General features: G+C 35.3%; 2 protein-coding genes across 5 annotated transcripts in view; one reads left to right on the forward strand and one right to left on the reverse strand.

The window, feature by feature from the left end:
• The window catches only part of LOC113493380 (putative transporter svop-1), a 31,656-nt gene extending 29,801 nt beyond the window's left edge, over positions 1 to 1,855 (forward strand). For all 4 annotated transcript variants that reach the window (XM_026871334.1, XM_026871337.1, XM_026871338.1 and 1 more), the window contains one exon: positions 260 to 1,855. In XM_026871334.1, the coding sequence (XP_026727135.1) occupies positions 260 to 327 (68 nt within the window). In that variant the 3' untranslated portion in view covers positions 328 to 1,855. The remainder of the gene's footprint in view (positions 1 to 259) is intronic.
• Positions 1,446 to 24,922, reverse strand: LOC113493378 (synaptic vesicle glycoprotein 2B-like). Its single transcript, XM_026871331.1, has 11 exons — positions 24,446 to 24,922; positions 21,221 to 21,301; positions 11,207 to 11,368; positions 8,507 to 8,674; positions 8,047 to 8,163; positions 5,785 to 6,020; positions 4,761 to 4,933; positions 4,256 to 4,490; positions 3,701 to 3,981; positions 3,254 to 3,381; positions 1,446 to 2,873 (listed from the first exon to the last, which is right to left on the reverse strand). The coding sequence occupies exons 1-11, from the start codon at positions 24,477 to 24,479 to the stop codon at positions 2,743 to 2,745; spliced, it is 1,746 nt and encodes a 581-aa protein (XP_026727132.1). The 5' UTR covers positions 24,480 to 24,922; the 3' UTR covers positions 1,446 to 2,742.
• Positions 24,923 to 25,727: the final 805 nt, after the last annotated feature.

Consider the following 25,727-nt stretch of genomic DNA (forward strand, 5'->3'; position numbering starts at 1 on the left):
CGAGGAGTAAAGAGACTGAATATGATCCTATAAGCTATCACAGCCTGGCGAAAGACCCACGCACAGACAGTTGAGCCTTAATAATAGTAGTATTGATGGGGTTCAGTTTTCATCCTTTTGGATACCCTATACATCTCTAGAGGACTTTTGAGGTTTACTGGGCCCCCTCTTCCGCACGTAGGCACCACCGGCTAATTGTGCGTCGGGTGGTTTAGGCTTAACTTATGATGTATCTGAAACTTTATATTTGTGATTTCAGGCAGCGTCGTAGCCGCTTGGTTCTTGCCACCAGACAAGCCAGCTCTTTCCAAACCCAGTGGGGTGTGACCTCACTCCCTGAAGCAACTTGCCCTTCATCTGTGATCTTTATATTAAGCTATAATTAAGTGATATCATTTGATGATGTATGCTAACGAAAGTGTTATGACTGGACTGCTGGTATGGTGTTTAATAGCCCTGACTGCTACACCGGAGGACGAAGGTTTGATTCAATCCCAGGAAAAATGTTTCTGTGATGATCAATTGTTTTGTGCTTTTATGTAAGTCATCTATAACATGTATGTATTTAGAAATGTATAAGTATATTTTTCAGTTGACTAGTACTCATAATACAAGCTTTTGCTAAGTTTGAGACTAGATGGCGCTGTGTGAAAGTTTTATAATATTATATTATGAGTTGAGCGATTAAGTAGATTTAAAGCTTTTGGTTTCTAGCTGTTCAAGATAATAATTAAGCAATATTAAGATAATAGCGTTTTGTACAGTATTTTTTTACTTTTGAAATTGTTTTTGAGATAAGGTGAACATTGTTCTTGAAATATTATTGAATTTACACTTATTAAATTGATGAAGTGTAGTGTGTGTCGAGTTTATGTTCTGTTGTAGTTTTTACTGTTTGCGTTTTCAGAAACTAGTAAAAAAATAAAATCAGTGTAGGTTTTTATTTTTCTGAGAAGTCACTTTAGAAAAGTTACGTCCTCACATACTTCCTTATATTTGAGCGATTCAGACGTCATTTGTAAAAGCGCTATTTCTGTGAGGGTTTCATATTTTTTATAGGTATGAAGTATAATTTAGTAACAAAAATGTATACTTTTATACTAATGAACTACACTGAGAGTAGAACATTTCAATGTTTATGACTGTGTTTATGACCAAAAAAGTATATGTGTGAGTTAGGGTCAAAAGCCCCACTGAAGGGGTTGAAAAATATCCTTGTGGCCATTTGGTCATTCCAAAAAATCTGTTGAAATTGATCTTGGATTTTATGCATCAAACTGCATTGTGAATAATGAAAAATCCTAATAACAATCTAAATGTTTTTTTTAATCATTTTTTTTTGTATTTTGTAGGTAATATAAAAGAGAATGGATCACTAGGATTTAACTTGCTTGAAAAATATTGTTAAATCGAAAGCTTACTGTCATAGATCAAAATAAAAACTGTTTAGATTATGTAATGTCATTTATTAAAATATCTTTTCATTTGTAAAGCGTTTTCTAAAATTACATCCTCTTACGTTTGAAACGTTTCTAAAACACTCCAAATGTTTTTAAATCACAGACAATTGTGAATGTTTCGTTAAAATGGCCTCCAGAAAAAAAAACTTTTATTAAACTAATGTTGATCATACTACATCCCTTTCTAACCGTCATCTATTCTTGTCATACGTTTAAAGTTAGAAAGAGATCTAGTGAAACGAATGTGTAGTCAATATAGACGTGATTTTTTCTTTAAAAATGGCCAAAATTATTCAAAATTCATTTCAGCTATAAGTCTCTTTAAAAGAGCTTCAATAAGAGTATATTTCTAATCAATTTTATTCCTCTAAAAATAAATATAAAAAATCTTATAATTACGAGATCTTACACTACTTATTCTAATTAATTACACTTAATTAGATACAGTACGAAGCTTTTAAAAGTATTTACTGACGTTTTCTTGTTGATATGTATGACTAAATAATTAATAATTTTATCTGTAGGTGGATCCAGGTACTACCGCCTCTCTTGTTGCGGAAACGAGATAGCACGCTATATACGTAGAGCGGCATCTCTTTCTCTCAACCGACACAGTTTTACTTTTGTTATTAAAAAGCTGTGTATCTCGACCCGGAATTATAGGCTATCATTTTTAATACAATTGTAATTAGTATCTGACAAACCTACGAAATTGGCCTTACTTGAAATTTAAGGTCATTGAAAAAAACGTTTTAAGACGTAACGAATAAGCTTGTAATTCGCTTATCAGTTTAAAGGCAACTAGATCTAACTGCACCAAATATAAATTTAGTTTGAAGAGCAGTCTTGTGGCACTATTTTATTTACTTAATGATAGTCATTGATACCCCCATTATTGTATAAAAATGTCATGTATAAAAAGTTCATTTCTCCTTACAATTAAATTGTCGAACTTCTGCTAAAACTTCATCTTAATAATATTTGTGTTTTTTATTTATCAGACTCCCTCTTTGACAGCAAATTGTGTTTCAATAAACAACTATGCTCAATTTTTTTATCCAAACCAATTGAAAGCTTTTTACTCTCGAATGAATCTTAATGAATTCATAATTACACGAAGACATGAAAACATGAAATAATCCAAACTTCACAAGAGCAAGTTAAAAAAATACTTCCACGTATAGAAATAAGAACTCTTTTTGGAAAACACAATTATTTTGCCCTCACACACATTGACAACGCGGTATAGACCGCAGTACGTGGATACTATATCTATATTATCCTACATATAAGTAGATATATATCTGTCTAGGCCTGTGGTCTTCTCCTGGGCATTGTCAGGACCTTCTTCCTTCGTCGCACTCTCCTCTATGTGGTCTCCTAGTTTAATTAACATGATGGCACCGATTGATACTGTAAAAGACGGATTATGATTTTCGATAAAGTCGAAAGACACAAAAATACTACTAAGGCAGAAAAATTAAGTTGTTTGCTAAAAGTAATCTTAAAAATGAAGGAAAGAAAAGTAGCAGAAATGTGAAAGCCGTTATGCAGCAAAATATGAGATTGCTGACCAGGCACGCGATTGTTCCAAAAAGAAGGATATATTTAATTCAAACTTTTGACTAAGTGAACTGATTTTAATTATTTCTTTGCATTTTACTGATTGTTAAATATTTACTAATTATATTCAATTCAAGTGGTATAGAATTTTCTGATCATCAATAAACTAAGCCTATCACTTCTTCCGAACGTAGGTCAAGAATATACTTGAGGTTTTAATAAATACTTACACGCAAGCAAAGCTCCGACTGCTATAAAAGGCGCTGGACAGGAGTAGTCCAGTAGCGCCCCCACCGCGAGGTTCGAGGCCACGCCACCAGCTCGACCCCACCACGCTCCCCAACAGACACCCAGACCACTGGAACAGCAAAGATAATATAACGACATATCTAATGGCTGGATATTGATCTTCCTCAAGTTAGGAATAGATGTAAATTTTTTACAATTCAGTAAGTAGGTTATGGAGGATGTAAGTACACGTGCTCCCTAATTTTGTAGTTTAGATAACTTGAAGTGTGGTAAAAAGTACTCTGGCACTGACCTCATTATTGAAGTCCTGAATGATCAGTACCTACTCGTAAAAGTAGAAGCAAAAGGGATTGATTTGTAATTGTGTTATATGATGTTACCTTTTTAGTTAGCAATAGCTTACGATAACATTCCAAAATGTCAGTTACCTCAACTTAGCGGGCAATGCGTGTAGCAGCAATCTTATCAGCAGTACATTTCCATTGAGTGAAGCTGCATTGAGTGCTGCAGCAGCTGCTACGGCTATCCTGTTGAAACTGGAGCAGGAGCAGGCGGTGGCGGCCAGGCAGGCGCTGGCGAGCGCGCACACCGCCGTGCAGGCGATGGCCGCGCGCCGCACGCCCAGAGCACCGCCGCGGGCGCACAGGATGGCACACGCGGCGTTACCGAGCACGCAGCAGGCTCCCACTATAAGGCCCGATGTAAAAACCTGGAATAGGAAAAATATACGTTCTTATACCATCCTCTCTAGCCAGCTATGCAAGCCCTTGCATTTTCTTTTTGACAGGATCATATGCAACATGTCGAATGTTCCTAGTTTTTTCAAATTCTAACATTGATTTTAATTTTTTCATCCCTACCAGCGATGGTAGTTACCTAAAATTGCGAATGTACAGAAATGAAATGTGATATTCAGATTGGGGTCGCTCGTTTTTTTATGAATTTGTAACAAGTAGTACCTATCAATATGATTAAAGTTTTACCTCTTGATCGATATGGGAGTTACACGTGCTGCTCTGTCCGTAGTGATCATCTGAACTGGTTTCATTGTACCCTGCAATGGGAATCTCCTTAGCGTAGGATCCGATCTCCTTCCAGGGTATGGAGGCGTTGAACAGCCTCGCGTTTTCTGGGGGAGCGGTGGATGCTGTCAGCTTGCACTCCCGACCTTGGATGCGAAGGAGGAGCTCCGGGATCCACATGTTTAGACCGAAACCACTGGAAATTGGGAAAAAGAAGTTTAGCACATAGAAAATTTGCCATTTCTTTTTGAATACATACTGTAGGTCCCACAACCCTTTCACTTTTTTCCATTTCCATGGGATTCGTTGAAATAACTAGATTAAAGGTTTTTCTATTTACCAGATGATTGTTAAAACCATTTGTACAAAGTGGTATTTGAAGTTCTCTTCGTTCTTGGCTCATATAAGCGACTTCTCTCATAGAGAGTCGTTCATTGAGGAAAAGTGTCAAGAGCTTCATACTCACGCAGCCATATTAGCGAAGAACATGAAAAGGATGAGACTGGACTTGACAGCATAACTCCTGGAGACGAAGGTCTTTAGATCCTTTATAACGCTCATGAACAGCACCTTCGTTCTGTTCTCCTCACCACCCATGGTTTTCGCCACAAATATGTCATCTTGAATTAACTTCTTTATCTGGGAAATAGATGAGGATTTGAAGGTCAGAAATAAAGTTCAGAATGTTAATTATATGAATTTTTGTTCAATGGGAAACTTAATTTTATTTCTTAAAGAACACATAGCTGACGTGAAACACCGCCGCTCAACGAAGTCTGCAGTCGCCGAACATGCTGAAGGTTCCAGCCATTATATTAGATTTGACCAACCACAGATCCTCGCTAAAGAATCCAAATTCCTACCTAGGATGTTTCGCGAGGCTATTGAGATTAAAAAACACCCTAATTTCAATAGAGAAGATGGCTGGAAGATATCACCTACTTGGGATCCAATAATAAATAAACTCAAGGCCAAACCCAAGAGCAGCGCTGCAAGACATCAAGACACAGTGAGCTCATACTGCGTAGGTCGGACCACAAATAATTAATTAAAATATGAAGGTAGAACGAGCAACATCTCCTGTCAAGACGAACGCCATCTCAGTCTGCCCGTGACCATGATACCTGCAAAGGTTTCGAAACGTCGGGAACTAAAATCTAAAATTAAACCGCGATAAAATCCGTAAAAGTAGTTTCATTTCAATGTCTAATATTCGCGTAAACCTAAGAAACCACTTTATTGCTCAGATAAAGCTGTTCATTTTTCTTCTTGGACAAAGATCCAAAAAATGCTATAGGTAGCAGTTTTGTCTCTTTCACAATTAGGCAATGATACTGGTTTAAGAGGTAGTGTTCCTCTATACCCATTTTGGGTACAATTAGCGTTTGCTAAAACGTGCCTGAAACACGTTCTAATTGAAATAAGAACTTTTGATTTTGATTTTGGGACATGTCAGGTACATGTAGTGTTCCCTTGGTGTGTAAACTAACCTTATATTCCGCACTAGTCCCATTATTAGCTTTATGTATATAAGCCAGCAACTTCAGCGCCTTATCACTCCTGTTTGTGTCTGACAGCAGTCGAGGACTCTCCGGCAGGTAGAGCACCCAGCCCCCGGATATGAACCCGGGTATACTGGCGAGGGCCAGGAACAGTCTCCAGGAGTAAATTGGTAGGAGGGTGTTGGAGTTCTCCATCTTAAATGGGATGACCAGCCAGGCGACAGCTGAAATGTGTTTTTTGGAGTTAGTGGTACATTATATTGAATTAACGGCGTTAGTGTTATATTTGTCAGGTCAAGGTCAAGCTATTTTGTTGGATGTGCTGCTAACAAGATATGTTATTGGAGTTTTTAAACTGCTGTTACTGTTATCCACAAATGAATAGCAGTCAAAGTAAATAAGAAGTTTTGTTGCTGAACACCGTAATTGCCATGAGTTTTTAAATAGGGTCAATAGTTCATAAATACATTTTTAATGTTACTGCCCACTGCTAGACAAAGGTAGAAAAAAGTAAAGGGATTGTATAAAAATATGAAAATCAAGGTTCAAAGAACCACTGACTAGTTTTCAAACGAAATAATTGATGACCTGCGTAACGAGATTTTTTGGAAAAGCCATAAATAGCCTAATAATTTAGTGACCTTTTAAACTATTGTAACAATTAATAAACCCCTTTTCTATTAAGTCTTTTTATCATCAAAAATCCGATGTAACATTATGCAAATCGAATGTCAATAAATGATCGATGGTTTTCAATAGCAACAAAAGCTTTACGGTTGACGAAGTAAACATACAAGCGATGTAACAGACGTTTTCAATTTGTATCAATTGTTAGCTTCATCAATTTACTTCTAGTAACAGTTTGATAATGGTTTTAAAATAAAGTGAACGATATAATAGGCACCGTCGCTATCAGACTTCCATAATTTTATACCAAACGCTCACAGTTTTAATAGTGAATTTTGAGTGTCTTTGTGCACTTGAATGCGACACAAGGATAAGACTCCTTACTGCGGGAGGCGTTTTGAAAAAGGAAAAATATTCAAAATTAAATGTCATTATAATTTAAAATGAAATAGGTGGCCCAATAGGAATTTTCGCCCCGCAACACTTAAATAGTTCGACCGGCAAAACATTTTGCTCTACACGATATCTCATATTTGCCATACGGCCAGCATCCTATCATACATTCAGACTAAGAACGTCACTCCCATCAATATAGAAACTGAGAGAAATCTGACGTATAACACTAACCTCCAACTAAACCTAGATAGTCCCTTTCTACAATAAAAAACTAAGTGTTACGCTCTTCATCGATTTCTCTAACGCATACTGCAAACTGGTTTTTTAACTTGCAAATGTTACTTGACCTCTAAAACAATTGCATGAGCATATACTGTTTATTAAAAGTACAGTTAATTATGTAGTTGTAAGCTCTATGAGTTCAAGAACTGTTTTGAGATGTCAATGAATTTTTGGGCATATCAGGACTCGGGACCCATAAAAATGTTTCGCAGAATGATTCCCGGTAAAAAGGCAGGTTTAGCAGTCCGCATACCGCATAAAGCAAGGCAAGATTCCAAAACACGAAGATGAGTATGTATTGTAAATAATCGTAGAAGGAGACCGGTACAAATCAAAAATGATCACACGGGAACATAAAATGGGATTAAAACTAATCCCGGTTATTAACTATTTGTGTACCAGGTTCCGTCTTAATCCGTTCGGTAGTTTTTATTAAATTATATACTAAGGGAATATGCAAGAGAGAAATGAAGATAATTTAAAACAACTACGGATTGTAGCCTCAAAATTGCCTCATGTACTTAAGCCCTAACAAGTTTTGCACTAAAATCTGTTACGACTGAAGTCAAAATGAAAGAAAGAAAATCTGTATAATAAAGTTGTGCCGGCTGTTGTCTGAGTTAAAGATCGATCGCTGACAGCTCAAAAGAGTTATTATCTTTTTGTCAGTGAATAATGTATTACGGAAGGTTTAATTATCCGGTCATCTCGATGAAAGACGAGGGTTGGAGAAAGCATGTTCTGAAAAGCTGTGTCTTGGTTTTTTTATAAACATGACGAAAAATATGCCAAGCGAACTAAATCCAAAACGACAACCGCATTAAGGAATTTAATCCTTGTGTCGCCTAGGGTGATAAGGTAGATATGGTTTCACAAACATTAAAATCACTAAAGTCACGACTAGCGTCCAAAATACTATCAATAAAACTGAACACTGTAACTCACCAGGCAGTATCAACCACGCCACTATGAAGCTCATGCCGACCACGCTCAGGTACAGCTGCCTCTTCTTAGCTCCCACCAGGTCCGAGAGATATGAGAACACCAGGGTAGCCGGACCACCTGGAAAACAAGGTCAGAACTAGTCATTACTTCATAAAAGGCACACACAACTTAAAATTAAAAACTATAGAGCCAAATTTTATGAATTTTTCTCGGACCAAATGACAGCTTGTTTACGTTTAATGAAAAAAATTGACAACATCGGTTCCTCTAGCTTAAAGTTCTGAGGTAGAAACAAAATATTGTTTTTAATTAGGTTGAAAATGTCAAATTATGATTATGTAAGGTTACAATATTAGTTTAAACTCCGTCTAACAGAATGTCGTTTGTGCAGTCACAAATAACTAGCTCATTTTCATACTCTGGTTAATACCTTGCTGACAACATACATGAGTAAACTTACCTATAACAAATCCATTGATAGTCCTTGCGGCGAGTAGCAGCCGGTAGTCACCTACAGTACTCTGGGCTAGAGTAATGGTGGCGTCCAGTAACAGAGTCATACTGAGCACGTTTCTTCTCCCGAAGACGTCACCAACTATACCCCAGAAGAAGGCACTGGCTACACCACCTGAGGAGAATTGGGGATATGAATAGAAAAGTAGAAGATACCATTTATCACAACTTTGGCTGTATAGGATATGATTTGGTAGTCAATCGAGATAAACACCAAACGATTGGATGCTGGCCTCATGTCATCGGTTCATGTTGGAATGTGCGATGGACGAATTTGAACGCTAGGTCTGTAACGTCGGTAGTTAAGTTGTTAAAAAGAGTTTAGTAAGAGGTTTGTGCCTTGTCTGAGGTTTAAATGACTAATGGTATTTTTTTGTATTCAATTGTGAATGAAAGTGAGCATAACATAGGTTTTGCTGACATTTGTGATATTTTTAGTCAGCCAAACAACAAAATTCAGCGGTTAATAAGAACTACAGTAATACATTGACAATTCCTACTTTTATAAGCTTCTTTCTTCCGTATCCAAAAAAATATTATTTTTGCAACATGTACTTTTTAGTTGACTTTGTTGGTTGCAATGGATTTAGCTAGATTTTACGCTTTTGGGCTTGTATTGTATTGTTTTCCTTGTCCACCTACCTAAGTGGTTCTTAAAGTACCAATAACTATAGAGTAGGCGGATTGATTGTTTAATCGATCGATTTAGCTGTTCTCTGAAGGATACGGGCCAATTGGTGATATTCGCGTTTTATGTCATATCGTCTAACAAGATGGCCCGATTCACCTTGGACGCTGTTAAAGCTAGTCTTAAAGACTCAGATCTTGGCTAAAAGTGAATCTACGTTAACACGCTCAATAGTCAAAAAGCCGTATTGTGAGGTATTCAGGTAATCTTATGTTTGTGACTAGGATAAGTTTAAATTCCTGCAACTCAATTACAATATTTAAGTGTCTAATTGTTTTTTATAAAAATAAATAATACTATTGATAATTTTCTAAAACAGGTTTTATATGTAAAGAATTTACAAGATTTGCGAGTAGGTCCATGTTTTCATCTGTTCCCCTTTTTTAGATTTTTCTAATTACATTAGTGCTGCTAGTTTCAAAGAATTGTGTAATTATAAACAGAGCTTCAGTGTTTTTATCCGCAAAAGAACTTAAGAAACATACAGTTTAAAATCTTGTCATATAATTGTCTACTTTTTTTAATAATCCCGTTATTATTACTATATTTACTATGACAACTTAAATACAAGCAAAACCATACGGCCCTGGTTTGCGTCAGTATTACAGAATCTACGTATTAATTTCTCTTCTTCATCCAATGTTACTACAGCCATGATTGTTTAAATATTTGTTGAAAAATCACGCTATAAAGCGTAATACGGTTCTTGTATTTTGTAACACTATGTTAATTAATCCTTATCGGAACAAAACGTCGTCATGTCTCTTTTTAAAACAGAAGTACTAATTTATATAACGTAATGTTGACAGCATTCGGGTTTTCAATTCGAATGGAAGTAAGGAAACTACTTATGTCTTTCAAATATCACAGTTCCATGATTTGTAGCGGTTGGTCTAATTGTTATTTAAACTTGACAACAATTTGTGATGCGAATTGGAAAAAAATGTCTTGGTAGCTGTAAATAGACATGATTTCTATTATAACTTGTTAGGACATTTCTCGAAATTTCTTCTCAGGGTAGTCGGATAGGGAATATCGACTCCAGCGTTCTCAAAATAAGAAGACATTTAAAAGTGATGATATATTCTACTTACAGAATAAATGATTTCAATTCATATTAAATATTGAAATCATTTATTATCCTACGTTTTCATAATCATTTCTAAGGTTGATGTCGCTATAATTCATTCATCTATGCTTATTCTTCTTTTATATGGGAAATCAAACTAATTACAATGAAATGTATTTTTTTGTCGCCACTATTACACTAATATGAAAAATAAATAAGCAACATCATATATAGGCAGAGTTTACGTGTGAGAATCACTATGATTGTGTTTACGAATTTGGTTCCATAATCCCTTTGAGTATAATGTTAACTACGCCACCACCCGATAGATGGCGTTGGTCAGACTTTCTTCATGTCCGACTCAATGAATATTGTCGTAATGTTTGCTACCTAGCCTCAAGATAGATGGCGTTGTTCAGCCTCTCTGAATGGCGCTATTAAGATTTTCCGCGTCGACATGACTATCCCGTCCACATGACGACTCCGCGTTCATTTGCATGTGATAGGCTTTTAGACTTGTTGCTCTATCACAAGTAAATGAATCTGAATACAAACTGAAAAAACTACAATCAGGACTTTATGATCTTGGAAGAAATACCGGTATCGTCATTTGTTTCGATAGCAGTGTATGTTTGACATGATTTTGATTGTCCCGGTTGGTGTCGTCGGGAACAAAATATTAAAAACGCCGATAGTGACGATTTCATTATAATTTTTCCTATCACAGATTAGTTGAAAGGAATTTCTTTCAGAAATAAATGGAAATTACTATTTATTTAATTCTTTTGTTTCCCTTATAAACTTGTGTGTACATAAATAAATAAATGTTCTATCCTATTGTCAGATTTCCTTTATACCATTTCGTTAAAAAAAGCTGCAAGATTACTGACCACTCATAAAAGCCATGTTGATGAGTCCAGCCTGGTACGTAGTGAGGTCCAGTTCGCATCTCGCCGCTGGAAGTACGTACGACATAACGCAGTTCTGCACGCCGGAAGCGAAGAACGCAAACGCGCATGCGCCCAGCGCACTCCTACTAAACCTGCCGTAACCTGGGGACAAAGTGAAATATTATTAAATGCAATCGGATATATTATGATGTTAGTTTGAGGAGGCTAAGGACAAATCATATACGACTGAAGATAAATTGAACAAAATCGGATAGATATAGGAATTCCTAAAACTGTTAAACAGAAAACACTTTAAAAGTACTGTGGCATATTTTACACTTTATGATACTTCCTAATATATATTGTATTTTATCGTATTCAGAATATTTATTCAAGATATTTTGACTAATAATGGCTAGAAGTTGAACACAAAATAGAATAAAGTGAAACTTAAAAAAATGTAATTAAGTTCATCGTTTTAAGTATGAAGCATAGTTATTTAAAGCACTTTCCATGATTAGTTCTAATGTACTTTATAGCTTTTTAATGGAATATGTAGTAACATAAGCATGGCGTTGATAAAATTTCTAAATTTCCTTTCAATAAAACAGCGAAGAATAGGACTACCGTGTAGTTTTTGCGTATTTTTTTCTGATGTTTATTGCACGATAATGGAAATACGGCAATAATTCAAACGGCTTTTATGCGAGTCCGAAATATCCAGGCAGTGTGTCTTCGGTTTGAATCCAAGATAAATAAATAATAAAATAAATAAATGCGGACAACATCACATACATTGATCTGAACAAAGTAAGTTGCTTAAGCACTTGTGTTATGGAATTCAGATACAACGAAGGTACCACAAACACCCAGACCCAAGACAATGTCGAAATAAGAATTTTTACATTGACCCGACCGGGGATCGAACCCGGGACCTCAGACCTAGCGACACCTTGAAACCGGTGCGTACGCCACTCGACCACGGAGGTCGTCAAGAATTTATTGATGTGTATATTGTGAAATAATTATCTCTTTTCCCTTTTACATAGTGTTATAACATTCATTTTAAAACAGCGTTAAAGCTTGCTTGCAATGTCTTTCTTTTCCGTTTCTAGAACAGACACTATCAACTATAATTATCAACGACTTCTCGAAGTTATCCTATTGTTATCAATAAACTATCTTTTATCTGTGATGCTGTTTTTGCAGAGTAAGAATCCTTGCCAATCGGACGTGGTTTTAACAATAACAATGGTATCTAGGGTACCTACGTTGGTCAGTATAGTAATAAGGATTAGCTGTATAATTATACATGTAGAGATGGAGTAGGGTTGGTAAGTTTTATTGTAATGCCTTGTTGACTTTAGGAGTAGAGTGGTCTCTAAATGGTGGCCAAGACGTGAAGGTGAAATCTTGGTGGACTAAAGATGGGCAGACGATATTACAATTTAGAGAGTGAGGTCGTTTTATGTCCATGTGTTTTATTCTGAAATACATACAAGGGTTAAACTTTTGTATTTCGTAATGTAACATCGGTTACAGTTTAATGATACAATGAAAATAGCGCTTAACAGACAAAGATTCGTGTACCATGGCAAAAACATTAAAAATCGCAGGCGAATCAATAAATTATTAATTCAGCAATGTCAAACTCAATTAATTTTTTTCAATAAATACAGTACTGAAACATTAAAATTGTTTTGAAACTTTTACAAGTAGTTTACCGACCAAATCTGTAAAAAATATCTGGTATTCTCAACCTGTGAAAATTTTTCACGATTCAACAATAGGTGAGAATGAAGATATCAATAATCTCGAATCTTTCCATCAAGATACAAACACAAGCTACGTAACAATCACTACTGCTATGTATCGATTGCTTAAAAAACGAGAACTGGCTGATTAAGTAATTTGTTTAAACAATAGCCGCGCGATAGCGATGCCGGCTGGTCAGTACTATTCCATACTAGCGAATACTACTGTAATGCCCCTGATTTTATGTGGTGTCTGCCTCAAAATTGAGTTTTCTTTTATAATATAAAATTCTATGTTTACTTATACAATTTGTTGTTTTCATTTTTATTTGCTGCGTCTACAAAAATCATCTCTTATGTTACGTCACACTTTGCTGCTATTTATTGCCCGTATTTAGAAGCTCACAGCGTTTTTCTATTCGACAAAACTGTTTAAAACGAGTGTCTACAAGACAAGCAAGACAGTCATGTATATGTGTATCTGCCTGGTCTCAAACAAGTACCCGGTCTAAGGAATCTCAAACAACCAATAAACCTAGTCTAGGCAGACCTAGGAATCTAAGATACGGATATTGACAAACACACAATATCGTTCAGATTGAAACCGGACGCAGTGTTGTCGTCCGTGAGATCTTGGTCACGAAACGTCAAGAGATTTTCTCGTACCATCGATCTCATGTCACACTTTCACAAACGGGAGCCATTCTATTGAAATTTTATCCAAAATATAATGTTTTCCAAAATTGTTTGGTTTATTCATTTGTTAAATAAACATTATTCTTCTTTAGTTTTAAAAAAAATTGAGCATTTAGAACATTTCAATAAAACAGTAAATTCCTATTCTTTGCAATGATTTTTTGAAGATTCCCGAGTCGCATTTATTACTTAGGTAAAAATATTCAATTGTAGAAACTGCTAGATTTTATCCTTTAAATAGGGGTTGGTTGCAACTGCTACCAAACTTTGGCAAATATTACAAAAACACTTCAGAATTCAATTCCGTTTCTGAAACGTATTTTTCCTTATACATGATTATTTTTAGCTGGTAGTTACTTTGTATAAGATGAATCTAGCCAGTACATTAGCTTTTATTTATTTAACCTCTGAAATCTATCTTTACAAGTAAGCCAAACAGTGACAGAAAAGTAATACATTGAAGTTAAACCTCCATTGACTATGCTCCATTATGCTCCATTAACTAATGCTTTGACTTCGTTATAGTTTACTACCAGCATTCACACACGATTCAGAGTCTTTGTAGCATAAGAATGGGAGATCCCACTCAATGATATTGTGATATCTAAGTATAGGTTCAGATAGATTTCTATCACGGCAATTAGCCGATAGGTTAAACAATCACCGTAATGGTAGGAGACTTAAAATAACAAGTCACTTGTAAAAATACAAGTTGGAATGCGTAATGTTATTATTCGCGACGCTTGCTTGATGCAGGTGTTCAGAGGTTATTGTTCAGATCATGATATTGTATGGATGGTGCTTGTTTGAACAGCTAAGATTATCCATAAGATAGTTATCATTATCGGTGAAGAAACATCGTGAGGAACCCGGTACACCTGAGAATTTTTCAAGAGTGTAAACTTGTAAAGTCATGTCAGTACTACGGAGGGTATAAATTCCTACACCAGGTTGTACATCAAGCACGTGGTAAGATGAAGGAGTTTGCATACCTAATACATCATCGGCCTAGCCTTTTCCCAACTATGTTGGGGTCGGCTACCAGTCCAACCGGTTTCAGCTAAGTACCAGTGTTTTACAAGGAGCGACTGCCTATCTGACCTCCTCAACCCAGTTACCTGGGCAACACGATACCTCTTGGTTAGACTGGCTGTCAGACTTTTCAAGCTTCTGACTACTTGTAACGACTGTCAAAGATGTAGGAATAACAGCCGGGACCCACAATTTAACGTGCCTTCCGAAACACGGAGGAACTCGTTATGACAAAGATGGTCACCCATCTACGGACCAACCGCGGCAAGCATAGCTTAACCTGTGATCGAATCACTTATGCGGTTATAGCTTAGCCACGAGCTCCTCTAACTAACTCTACCTAATTGTGACACAATATATTTGCTGTGGTCGAATTATTAAAGATAAACTAAGAACAGATAAAAAGTCTCTAAATCGTATCCGGAACTTGGGGATACGAAATCGCACCAACGTTATCTAAATCGTGAAATTAGTAACGGATCTTAAATGGAGACGGATAGGACACTTACCCAGACAAGAAGACGGTCGCGGTAGTCAGAGTAAATGCATAGCTGAACAGTGGCCAAGACATGAATGGCGAAATCCTGTTAGACTAATAATGGGATAGGTAGACGATGTTATAGAAAGATAATAAGAGTAGTGAAGATAAATACGAAGAACAGGATACAAAAGGGATTGGTAAAAATAAAAAGAATCTTTTTCCCAGCAGAGAGTTAATTAAGGCTGATAATAAAAATCAATAGACAGGGTTGATTGGACAAAAAATAATGCAAGATAGTATCTAACCCAACAGAATATATTATGACTATCCAATCTTAATCGTTGAACCATAACACAAATGTGTTAAATATCTAGCACTTATGAAACGAGTTATTGACGACTAGCGGCCGCTTTCTATATTCGATCCCGAATCTAAGATTCCGATCAATCCAGATTTTTCTCAATCCCTCGATTGAGCTTGAATCTGCATTTCTTTAATCGATCTCGTCTCGAAATCTATCGAAAAAAAACGGATAGATCGCCCTGCTAAACGTTTTGTTTTACGCATGTGCCGAAAAAGTACTTCAGCGATTATTAATGAGTAAAATGGTGGCTATTTTCTTAAAGCTTATCTATTTTATGTATAATCACTAGAAATTGCACAAAATACAAAAATAAAAGATTGGGAAGTCGTAGCGGTAAATACTATAATTCTACCTGAAGATTAGAAAAAGCATATACGACAATAAACGTTTATTGATGAGCAACGGAACGTCAGTCAATCGAAAAGTTGTCAGTCAGTTTGACATTAACATAATATATTTTAAAATCGCAAGTTTATTTGTTGTTTGTTGTTAGAATAGAATACAGCGGTAATATTCGAGCGCATTCAGAATAAGTTCACGCGCCATCTGTACAAGAAACTGTATGGGGTGTATCCGTTCTACCTACTCATGGATCCCACTCTGTTTGTTCTGGGCATGGTTGGCAATAATCAACTGTATATGAGACGGGAGTTTGCACTGGTCGTCTACTTGGTGAAGGTGCTTCGTGGAGTGGAGAATCACCCGGAAGTATTGCAGTGCTTGAGTGGCGGAGTGGGCGGCGAAGCCCGCACCTACTGCCGGTTCCTACCGCGAGAACAAATTTGCTCGCCAAAGCACCTCTTACAAGAGCTCTCCACACCACCAACTTCTTCAAAATCAGACTGACGTGTTTTTAATAATGTAATGTGTTGCAATTTTTGTTTAGTTTAAGTCCTCTGCTGTCGCATTAGGGTAAACCCTGTAATGATACTTCATGGTTTTAAATAAATAAATCAAAACGAGAATATTATAATCGTTATCCATTGATTCCAGTATTACAGATATTGGTAAAAGTGTACTTAGTACACAAAAACTATAATACCGAAAGCAAAAAAGTTTAAGCGTCAGCTTATGCTTAGCAATCCAAAAGAATTACTGAGCGCTGGTCTTCAGCTTAAATCCTTGACCCCCGTTTACAAGTAAAGTACAGAACAACCACTCGATACATCACAATCACAATTACAAATTTTGAGGACAGAGTTTGTTCTTTTTCTCTGCCACTACTATCCTAGTCCGATAGCTGAGCTAATACTTCAAGATCGCTATCACTATCACTTGAAAATATTTCCATTTTCACAGATTTCTCAGTACAATCCGTAAAAAATTGGGGATCGCGATTATAGATCAAAAACGTCAAAAATCGATTTGTCAAAACCAGAGATCGGTTATAGAAAACGCATAACTGTCACTTTCATAGAAATACCAATCTAAAATCTCGATCCGCCTTCCCAAAGATAGATTGAAGAAAAAGATCGAGAAAACGATCCATGGATCGGTTATAGAAACACTAAAAGTTGTAAATGGATTCAAATGTCAATCTCGATCCGTAAATTAGGGATTGAGATCGAATATAGAAAGCGGCCGTAGGTCTAGAGCCATGGAAATATAACGGGATATTATCCCAGTAAAACAAATAAGGGCAGACAGAATTACTAGTCCGTGGACAGCTAGATAAACATGTGTGGCTGGTGGTAATTAGAATTGCAATGAACGACCAATCAATTTTATGGTAACGAAAGGTTGTAGATGAAATTTATAGATAGGATCGAATGTTTCTAGGTAATATCATTAGATTATAGATGATAAATAAATATGTACTGGTAGTAAGTTCTTTCACATTTTCTCGCAATCTAGCGTTTTATTAATACTTGTAATGCCTTTATTCAATTATCACACGAATTTTATCAACCATTTCTCTTCACATACCTCATTATTACCTAATCATTGATTTTATGTAAGATGTTGCAATTACGAGCATATTGTGAAGACCTATTTAAGTGCATTAAAATATTTGTACTTGCAAAGTTTCATAAATCTCTACATAATTAAGAATGGAAGTAACATACCAAATGATGACATAGAAGTCAAAAATTGGAAACTGGAATTGTTACACTGAAAGTGACCAAGCGTTATCATTCATTGGGCTCTAATAAACGCTTAAATTTGCAGTAAAAATAACTGAGACTTTAAGTAGGTTTCTTAAGCAGAAATAGAATAATAAAACCTCCGAGTACTATGCGTACATCATTGGCATCGAAGACGTAAAATGTACGCATCGTACAAGAAAGCCAGAATGTTTTAATATAACACATGATAGTAATATAATAATATTTAGTTTAAATACAGAGCTGTATCAAAACAATGTTACACGAGGTATCTCTCATCCACAGATCTCTATACCATTGCGTAGACAATTAAACTGTCCGTGATTAATTGCTATGCATTGCCGCGCACCTACTAAATACGGGGACGCTGTACGGCTGTTCAGGTTTAGTCAGTAAGAGTTTGTTACTATCCTTCAAGGAGATGATGATTCCCCGATCAAGCAAAAAATACTCATAATGGACTCATAATATTATGGGTTTCTTACAATAAGGATTAACAAAAACCAACGCAAAATATAAATTTGACATTTGACCACACCCGTCAAATTTATAACAAATCATTATCACTATAGTCACTTTATTACCACAAAACTTCATTGATATATTCATAATTGTTTATTTCGTACAAGTATTTTTCGGGATAACCTGACCAATTTCGGGCACGACCGGACTCTTTAGCCATGATCCTGTGCGGTGGAGCTTGGTCACGTGACTTAAATAAAAAGCAACGTGAGTAGGTATATTGCCCAAAACAACAACCCTGTTTTATTCCTAGTACATTTTCTATGTGAGACATTAAAACTTGCTCTATACATTAATTCAGTCATTATTACCGTCACATATAGTCGTAGTATAATAAATTGTAGAATCATAATATTATACATCTCTAACTGTACCGGTCCACGTGTTCAGATTAAACGTGTGATAATTCATGTTTAGGCTTCATTGTGAAATGTTACTGGGTTGCCTAGCAACGCTGGTTGTCCATTACGTACTTCATTATTAACATATGCAATTTACTTTTTTAATGTGTTTTATTGATTGCGGCAAAGGTGACACAAGAAATAATTTTGTGTTGAGGCAGTGGAAGAGATGAATGACAAATACAAAACGTGATCTGATGGAAGTAAATATGTTACAACGCATAAGAAATTAATTGGAACATGAAATCGAAAACGACAAGTGACGTAAATTAAACTTTTCAGTAACTACTTGAATTATTAGCTACTGAAATGTCATAATATGCCCAGAATATAAAACGAATAGGAAACTTCAAATATGTGGGAAAGAAAATTTACCATCCTTTTTTTTGCAGTTAAAACCATTCTAACGATATCTCACCCTCAGCGTTAGGAGAAATGGAAGAATATCATTGTCTATCCCTCAGGGTAAAGAGAATATGATATTTCCTATCAGGGAAATAAGAATTTTAACCTTATAAATCAGACAAAATAACCGATAAAAAGTAATTTCTTTCACAATCCATTACACAATAACACCGCGATTGTCATGGAACTGAAGATATTAAGTCTATACTTCAAATAGCCATAACAAGACGTTTTCTAATCAGCTTTTCCAAATCATTAGATATTTGTTAATTGCTTGGATACAGCGGCTGGTTCCCGTTTCATTGCCAATAAATAGAATAATTAGTATGTTGTAATATAGGTAATACTCAAGGCTGTATAGTTTTAGGCTTCAGTTTTTTTTTATCGTTTAATTGTGGTAACACCTTTTTTTTCATAAATTACTTTCGCTTTGGGATGAGCGAAAGGGAGTGTCAGATTTGTGCTGACTAAGACCCACCCCACCCATGTTCCTTCCCTTGCCCGTCGTATACCGGGCCACGGTAACACTTTCGGACAATCCCGCTGAGCCGGTAGGAGTTGTGGTAGAACCTAGTGTCAGAGTTTAAATTATAGGCCGGTGATGTGGCTTGACAAAATTTTATTTAGACAATTTGACGAAATTCTCAGTTGTGATTTTCACACGATGGTTTTCTTTACTTTTACTTTTCTTAATTAAAAAAGACATTAGTGTATGTTGGGATTTTCAAATCCAGTCAGTCAGCAATCTGATTTTCATAAAACGATGCAGATTGATAAAAATGTATACTATTGATTTGAATATTAGTTAACCTCAAAAACTCATTTCAAATTCCCGCATTTGAACTTTCAGAGGCTGTCAAGCTTTCGATCGAAATATAAACGCAGAGTCCCAACTAAAACCTGAACGACGTTAACCATTGCAGCAATAATTAATAACAACGATCCAACAATCAAAACGTCAACCACAACATCTTCTTAACACCTGTCTGAACACAATATAACATCTCGATTTATTCATGTGAAACAGTAATTAAATGTAAGTAATCATCAATTTTCACGCACGTTTTCCGTTCCTTGCGGAGCTTAACGAAATTTTAGCGACCAATATAAATACACGTGTATAAAACAAAATATTACGATTGGAATTACAACGGTAGCAATAACTATAAATGTTTTGTTAATAAACTTATTTGAATTGAGTGTTTATAATTGAGGTGAATGTGTAGACGTGTGCAATGGCTGTGAGTAACTTGTGACGTAATGAATATGACGATCCCAAAAATTCAGAACCAAATTCTTTTGAATTTAATTCCGGTTGCAATTCAGTGTGTTGACAAATTCTAAGATTTCAAACTGATTTTATAAAAAAAAAACAAAAAAACCGATACATTGTTTAACTATGCTAGTGCATGGATATCTAAGTGGTATAGATTACCGAACCAAACAAGTTTTGCACGACGTGTCGCGGGTTTGATCCTAGCGTAAGACAAATATTTGTGTAACTCACGAATGCTAGTCTTGAGTCTGGTGGTCTTATACACGTAAATCGAAATTTTGTAAAAGCCCCTGTAACGCAAGATCATAGAGAAATAAAACACTGTTGAGGAAAGATCATAAGCTGCCCGAAAAACAAACCACCACATAGGTAGGTAAATAAAAAAAAACTCGAAAGACCAGAAGTAGTTGTAATCCAGTACTGCTTTTCTCAATCACCTACATCATCTATAAAACTGATGAGACGATCGAAGGGCATTTATACTTCAAGTTCTGCCTCATCTAGTAATTGTCCCATCACTTCAGGTTGTATAAGAATGCCGGAAGATCTGCAGGCTGTTAGCTCATCTTCGATTCCCCTAATTGATTCGGTTCTGTACTAATTACTATAAACTATTTCAAAATATGATGTTTGATCGAAGTTAAAGGAGGATTGTTTACTAGCTAACTTCAGCTGTTCATTCCCATACAAAATTGTTGATTGGGTCCAGACGGTAACGCTTCTGCATTATTGCAGACACACCGTTTTCAGTGGTTAGTGATCTTGACTGCTATACCCGAGGTCCTGGTTCGATTCCCACCCAGGACAAATGTTTATCTGATGAGCACGATCATTTGTTCCGAGTCTAGGTAAAATTTATATATATTATGTATGTATTTTGAAATATAAAAGTATGATTATTAGTTGTCTATTACTTAAAATACAAAATCTGCTTAATTTCAAAGTAGATGACGTTGTAAATTATAATACAAAACTTACCGGCAATATCTAAGGCTGTTTCATAATCGGCGACCTCCGGCATTCCGTCTTGGGTTTCAGTCGTCACGGGTCGCCGCGTAGCTGAAAACAATATACATGATCAAGTGTGGTATTGGAAGATGATCTATTAAGTTTCTGAGTAACATCTGGCTGAGGAATATACAAAATAGGCAAGAGTGGCATAAGCAAACTAAGATTAAAAAAAAAAACAATTTTAAAACTTTTAAGTTGCCCGTTCTTTGGAGTTTTTGGCAATACGAATTAAATTAGTCCAAACTGGATGGGGTTGTGTCGTGGAAACATTCCTATGGGCTTTGATTATCTTCTAACTTCAGCATCAAATATGTTCCATGTCCAAGTTATAATATTGCATTATGGATTCAAGTCCAATCCATTAAAGCTATCCGTTAGCGTTAGCGCTCTGAGACTTTTTAATTAAAGGACTCTTGAAGATTTTTCATCCAGAAAAAAGGCCCAAGTTACATTTCGACAATGGTTAATGCTAATTAAAATATGTTTGCACTTTTTTAAAGGGTAGGATTTGATTGGTTTATGCTTGTAGAGTTTCCTGTAATTTACGAATCAGCTTTGTCAAATCTATGTAAAAAAGTGCTTATTTACGCAAACCCTTAAACCGAATCAGTCAATTACTAAAAATCAAAGAAAGTGACGAGCACACAAAACAAAATTGCTGATCATGAAAACATTGACTGGAATTCAAACATCATTGAGAACATTGACGCAAGCATGTCAGACGTTGCTTTCATTCTCTTGTGACAGTTTATACACGTGCAGTTATAGCCTTGTTTTATTATATTTAGTGACTTATAATAAACATTTCGGACAATGTAGCATCAACACGGAGAAATGCCAAAAGTATTTGGTATTTGGTAGTGATTCATTCAGAAACGTCGAATGTATCAATATAGTATATTTTATATCATACTAGCTGTTGCCAGCGACTCCGCAAGCTATCAAACGAAAATGATCCCAGGGGGACAAAAAATGGGGATAAAAATTATCCTATGTGTCAATCCACGTTATAAACTACCGGTGTACTGAATTTCCTCCAAATCCATTCAGTGGTTTTTGCGTGAAAGAGTAAGAAACATCCATCCATACTGACAAACTTTTGCATTTATAATAATAGTAGATAGTAGACTACAATCATAAATTCAAAAGATAAGTGTGCCTGAATGTTTGTTATCCCTTTACGCTTAAACGGCTAGACGATTTAAAGGAAACTTTATATAGAAGTAGCTGACACCTTGGATTAAAAGAGGCAAATGTTTTTACAGCTATAACCGACATTCAGGCAGGCGAAGCTGCATTCAACAAATAGTATTTCAATAAACAGACAATGCTGGTATAAATAAGATATTATTACATTTTTTCTGATTGATAAAGGGCAGTCAAAACGTGAATTTGCTAGGCGTCCAAGAGTCTAAAGAATGAAGAAGAAAATTGTGCGCTACAGAGAATACAAAATACTGCATAGGTAGGGGGCTTAGAAAGCAGTAAGGGTTGATGAATCAAGGTGCTGTCTAAAGTCTACTTTAACGTTCAAGAAGTGCTACTAAACTTAATTTAAATTTATGTTTTTTTCATTTGATGAACTGGCACATCAAAGTATTTCTCTGGGACGAGTAAAGCCACGTCAAAGGCTAAAAGGAAGTTCTTAAACTCTGAAGCAAGGATGTACATCAACCTAACTGTAAAAAGAAGAAGAAGAAAGACTGAAGGAAGAACATTTATACTACAAAGTCATGGTAACGTTTATCCTCTGGGCATTGATAGATTCCCTACTAATATTATAAATGCGAAAGTAACTCTGTTTGACTGTCTGTTACGCTTTCACGACTAAACCACTGAACTGATTTTAATGAAATTTGGTACAGAGATAGAGTTGACCTTGAGAAAGAACATAGAATAGTTTTTATCCCGGACTTTTGAAGAACAATACTTAACGATATAACCGACCTCGACGTGGGCGACAAGCTAGTTGTGTCATAAACGAGAAGTGACCGCTGATAGATATTTGGCAGATGTGATATCGCTAAGTATTGTTATTAAACTGACTTCTTAACGTCACATTCAGTCACGTTTTAACCACGAGTTTAGCGAGATAACGATAGTTTAAGATGTAGGTAGGTATAGTTAGGAACCAAGCTAATGTGAAAAAATCTTTTTAATTCAGCTTTGCCTTTTAATGGGCCAATTTAATGGCAGAATTGGGGCCCAGCGTAATGTTATTATAATATTGCATTGTCGCAAACATACAAATATATGCTTGTAAAATTTGAGTTCAATCGGAAACCGGGAAGTCGGTCATTAGTTTGCGTAAAGATTGGATTACAAGTAAAAGCAAATTAAATAAAAGCTTGCAATAATAATTGATTCAATGTATGCCAAGAAAAGATGAGTTTCAACAGAATTAGATTATAAAGAGCAATGTTATGAGATGAAGCCTTCTCTCAATAGAAGACAGATTAAATACAAAGTATATTATTATAAACAAACCTTTCATTACAATTGTGTAAGTGACAACCCTATAATATTTTGAAGAATTGTTTAATCAATTTTATTTCTTAGCAAATTTAATGTTACTTTTTGAAAAAAATATATTTACTTTTAAGATTGTTGTTGTATTATCTGTTTTATAGGAAACAAATATTTTTTAAACAAAATTTTGATTATCATTTATTATTTTATTTATTTTGGTTAATTTAAAACACAATATAACAAACACTTTTCACTTTTAACACAAACTTTTTTTTGTTTTTTCAGAAATTATTCTTTCATTAAAATCGTATTAGTTTCTTATATAAGTTAGTTTTCAATCATAATTATTTTGGTGATAGCGCAAATTAAATTCTTTAATGGTTCTACTGAAAACCACTTTAGTAGATTTTATGAGTTTTATCGAATATTTGCAGTTTCCCAAATCGACGCAGAAACGTTTCTCGATAACACTGTTACGTATTGAAATGTTAAGATTGCGGGTTTGATTCCTGCTGTTCGGTTTTGCAACGAATTGTTTCTATGATTACGTATTTACAATTTTATCAGAATTGTGTAATATTTTATAATTATTGCCACTTTTATATCACAATAAAAAAATACATGACATGAATTCATTTAAAAAAAAGAAAAAAAAAATTTTTCAAATATAAAAAAAAAAGATTAAAAGCGTTGAAAATAAGATCAAACAAAATGAAAACTTACGGCTTTGTATTTTGGGTAGAATTTTGCAAACCATTTTATTTCAGCACTGTTTTGTACGGCACCGGTACACATGGGCACAGTCGCGCGTCACGCACTGAGTCCTACTACACACTGACCGACGGCCGCCATTGAGCCACAGAGCTACAGACGCGCAGACTAGGCGGGGATGGCGTTTTATGTGCGCAAGTAATAATATTTAAGGGATACTTTGTGCACTACGTACATATGTATATGTATAATATGTACCTAGATTGTAATGTCTTGTAGTTGATGAGGCAACAAGTTGGTATCTGTAATCTGAATTCAGTGCACTCTATTATTATTTTTTGCTCGACCTTATTGTAATCCTGTAGCACTCTTGTCCTGTAGCACTAAATTTATTTAAGTATATTTCTTGTTTTTGATTTAGGTAGATATTTTGATCGTGATGTGTACTAACCTGAAATTTTTATATATCTTGATTTGTGAGACTTGGAAAAGTATCTAGGCATCAGATTAATAATAAGAATTTGTTTTTACTCATAAAATTATTATTTACTTATATAAATATCGATGATTTTAGTTAGACTATCAATTCTCTTTCAACTTTACCAATTTAAAAGACACACGCAAAACAATTGCAAACCAGAACATGAAAAAAAATATAAGTATGTTGCTTATTCCATCGGAAATCTCAACCCTCAGACTCGCGTTAGGAGAAGAGGATAATACTGGCAGTCAACAATGAGCGACTTTAAAGCAAAGTAAATAAACTTATACTTTATATTATCAATCCTTTTAAGAGATACATTAGAAACTTTTTTCTAGAAACAAACTCGACTAGATAACTTAGTAATCAGACTTTCTATCTTAACACCCTTTCCTTGAACTACATAATTCATCACTTCCAATTGATAGTACTTAGAAACACGAGAAAACTAGTTAATGTCATTAAACAGTTACTTTAGATACCTCTGCTTACTCCTTGAGTGAAAAGAAAGCGTTAATATTAGGTACAGCAAAGATAAGAGTTTGTGTGTTGGTTACTTCTTTACTCCTAAATGGCTCTACGATTTTTGATAAAATTTTGCATTAGTAGTGCAAAAAGTTAAGAAAAGGAGAGAACAGGAGAGAGGAATATGTCTTTGCATGGAACATAGGTGGTATTACTACGCAATGGTGCATAGTTCAAGCTTAATTCTGCCTGTACTAGGCATTCAAATATTTGAAATTATACATGCACCGTGATTTTTTTGTCGTCTTACAAAAGTAGCCCAGTTCATGTATCCAATGACTAGAACAC

The sequence above is a fragment of the Trichoplusia ni genome, chromosome 4 (genome assembly GCF_003590095.1).
Source record: "Trichoplusia ni isolate ovarian cell line Hi5 chromosome 4, tn1, whole genome shotgun sequence".
NCBI classification, from domain to species: Eukaryota; Metazoa; Arthropoda; class Insecta; order Lepidoptera; family Noctuidae; genus Trichoplusia; species Trichoplusia ni.

Bases quoted from the DNA above. Each gene is read 5' to 3' on its own strand.
- LOC113493378 (XM_026871331.1), bottom strand. From the start codon at position 24,479: ATGGTTTGCAAAATTCTACCCAAAATACAAAGCC. The intron at 11,369-21,220 runs GTAAGTTTTGTA...CTTTGTCCCCAG, and splicing joins AACAGCCTTAGATATTGCCG to GTTACGGCAGGTTTAGTAGG. The intron at 3,982-4,255 runs GTAAAACTTTAA...TTCCTATTCCAG, and splicing joins ACTCCCATATCGATCAAGAG to GTTTTTACATCGGGCCTTAT.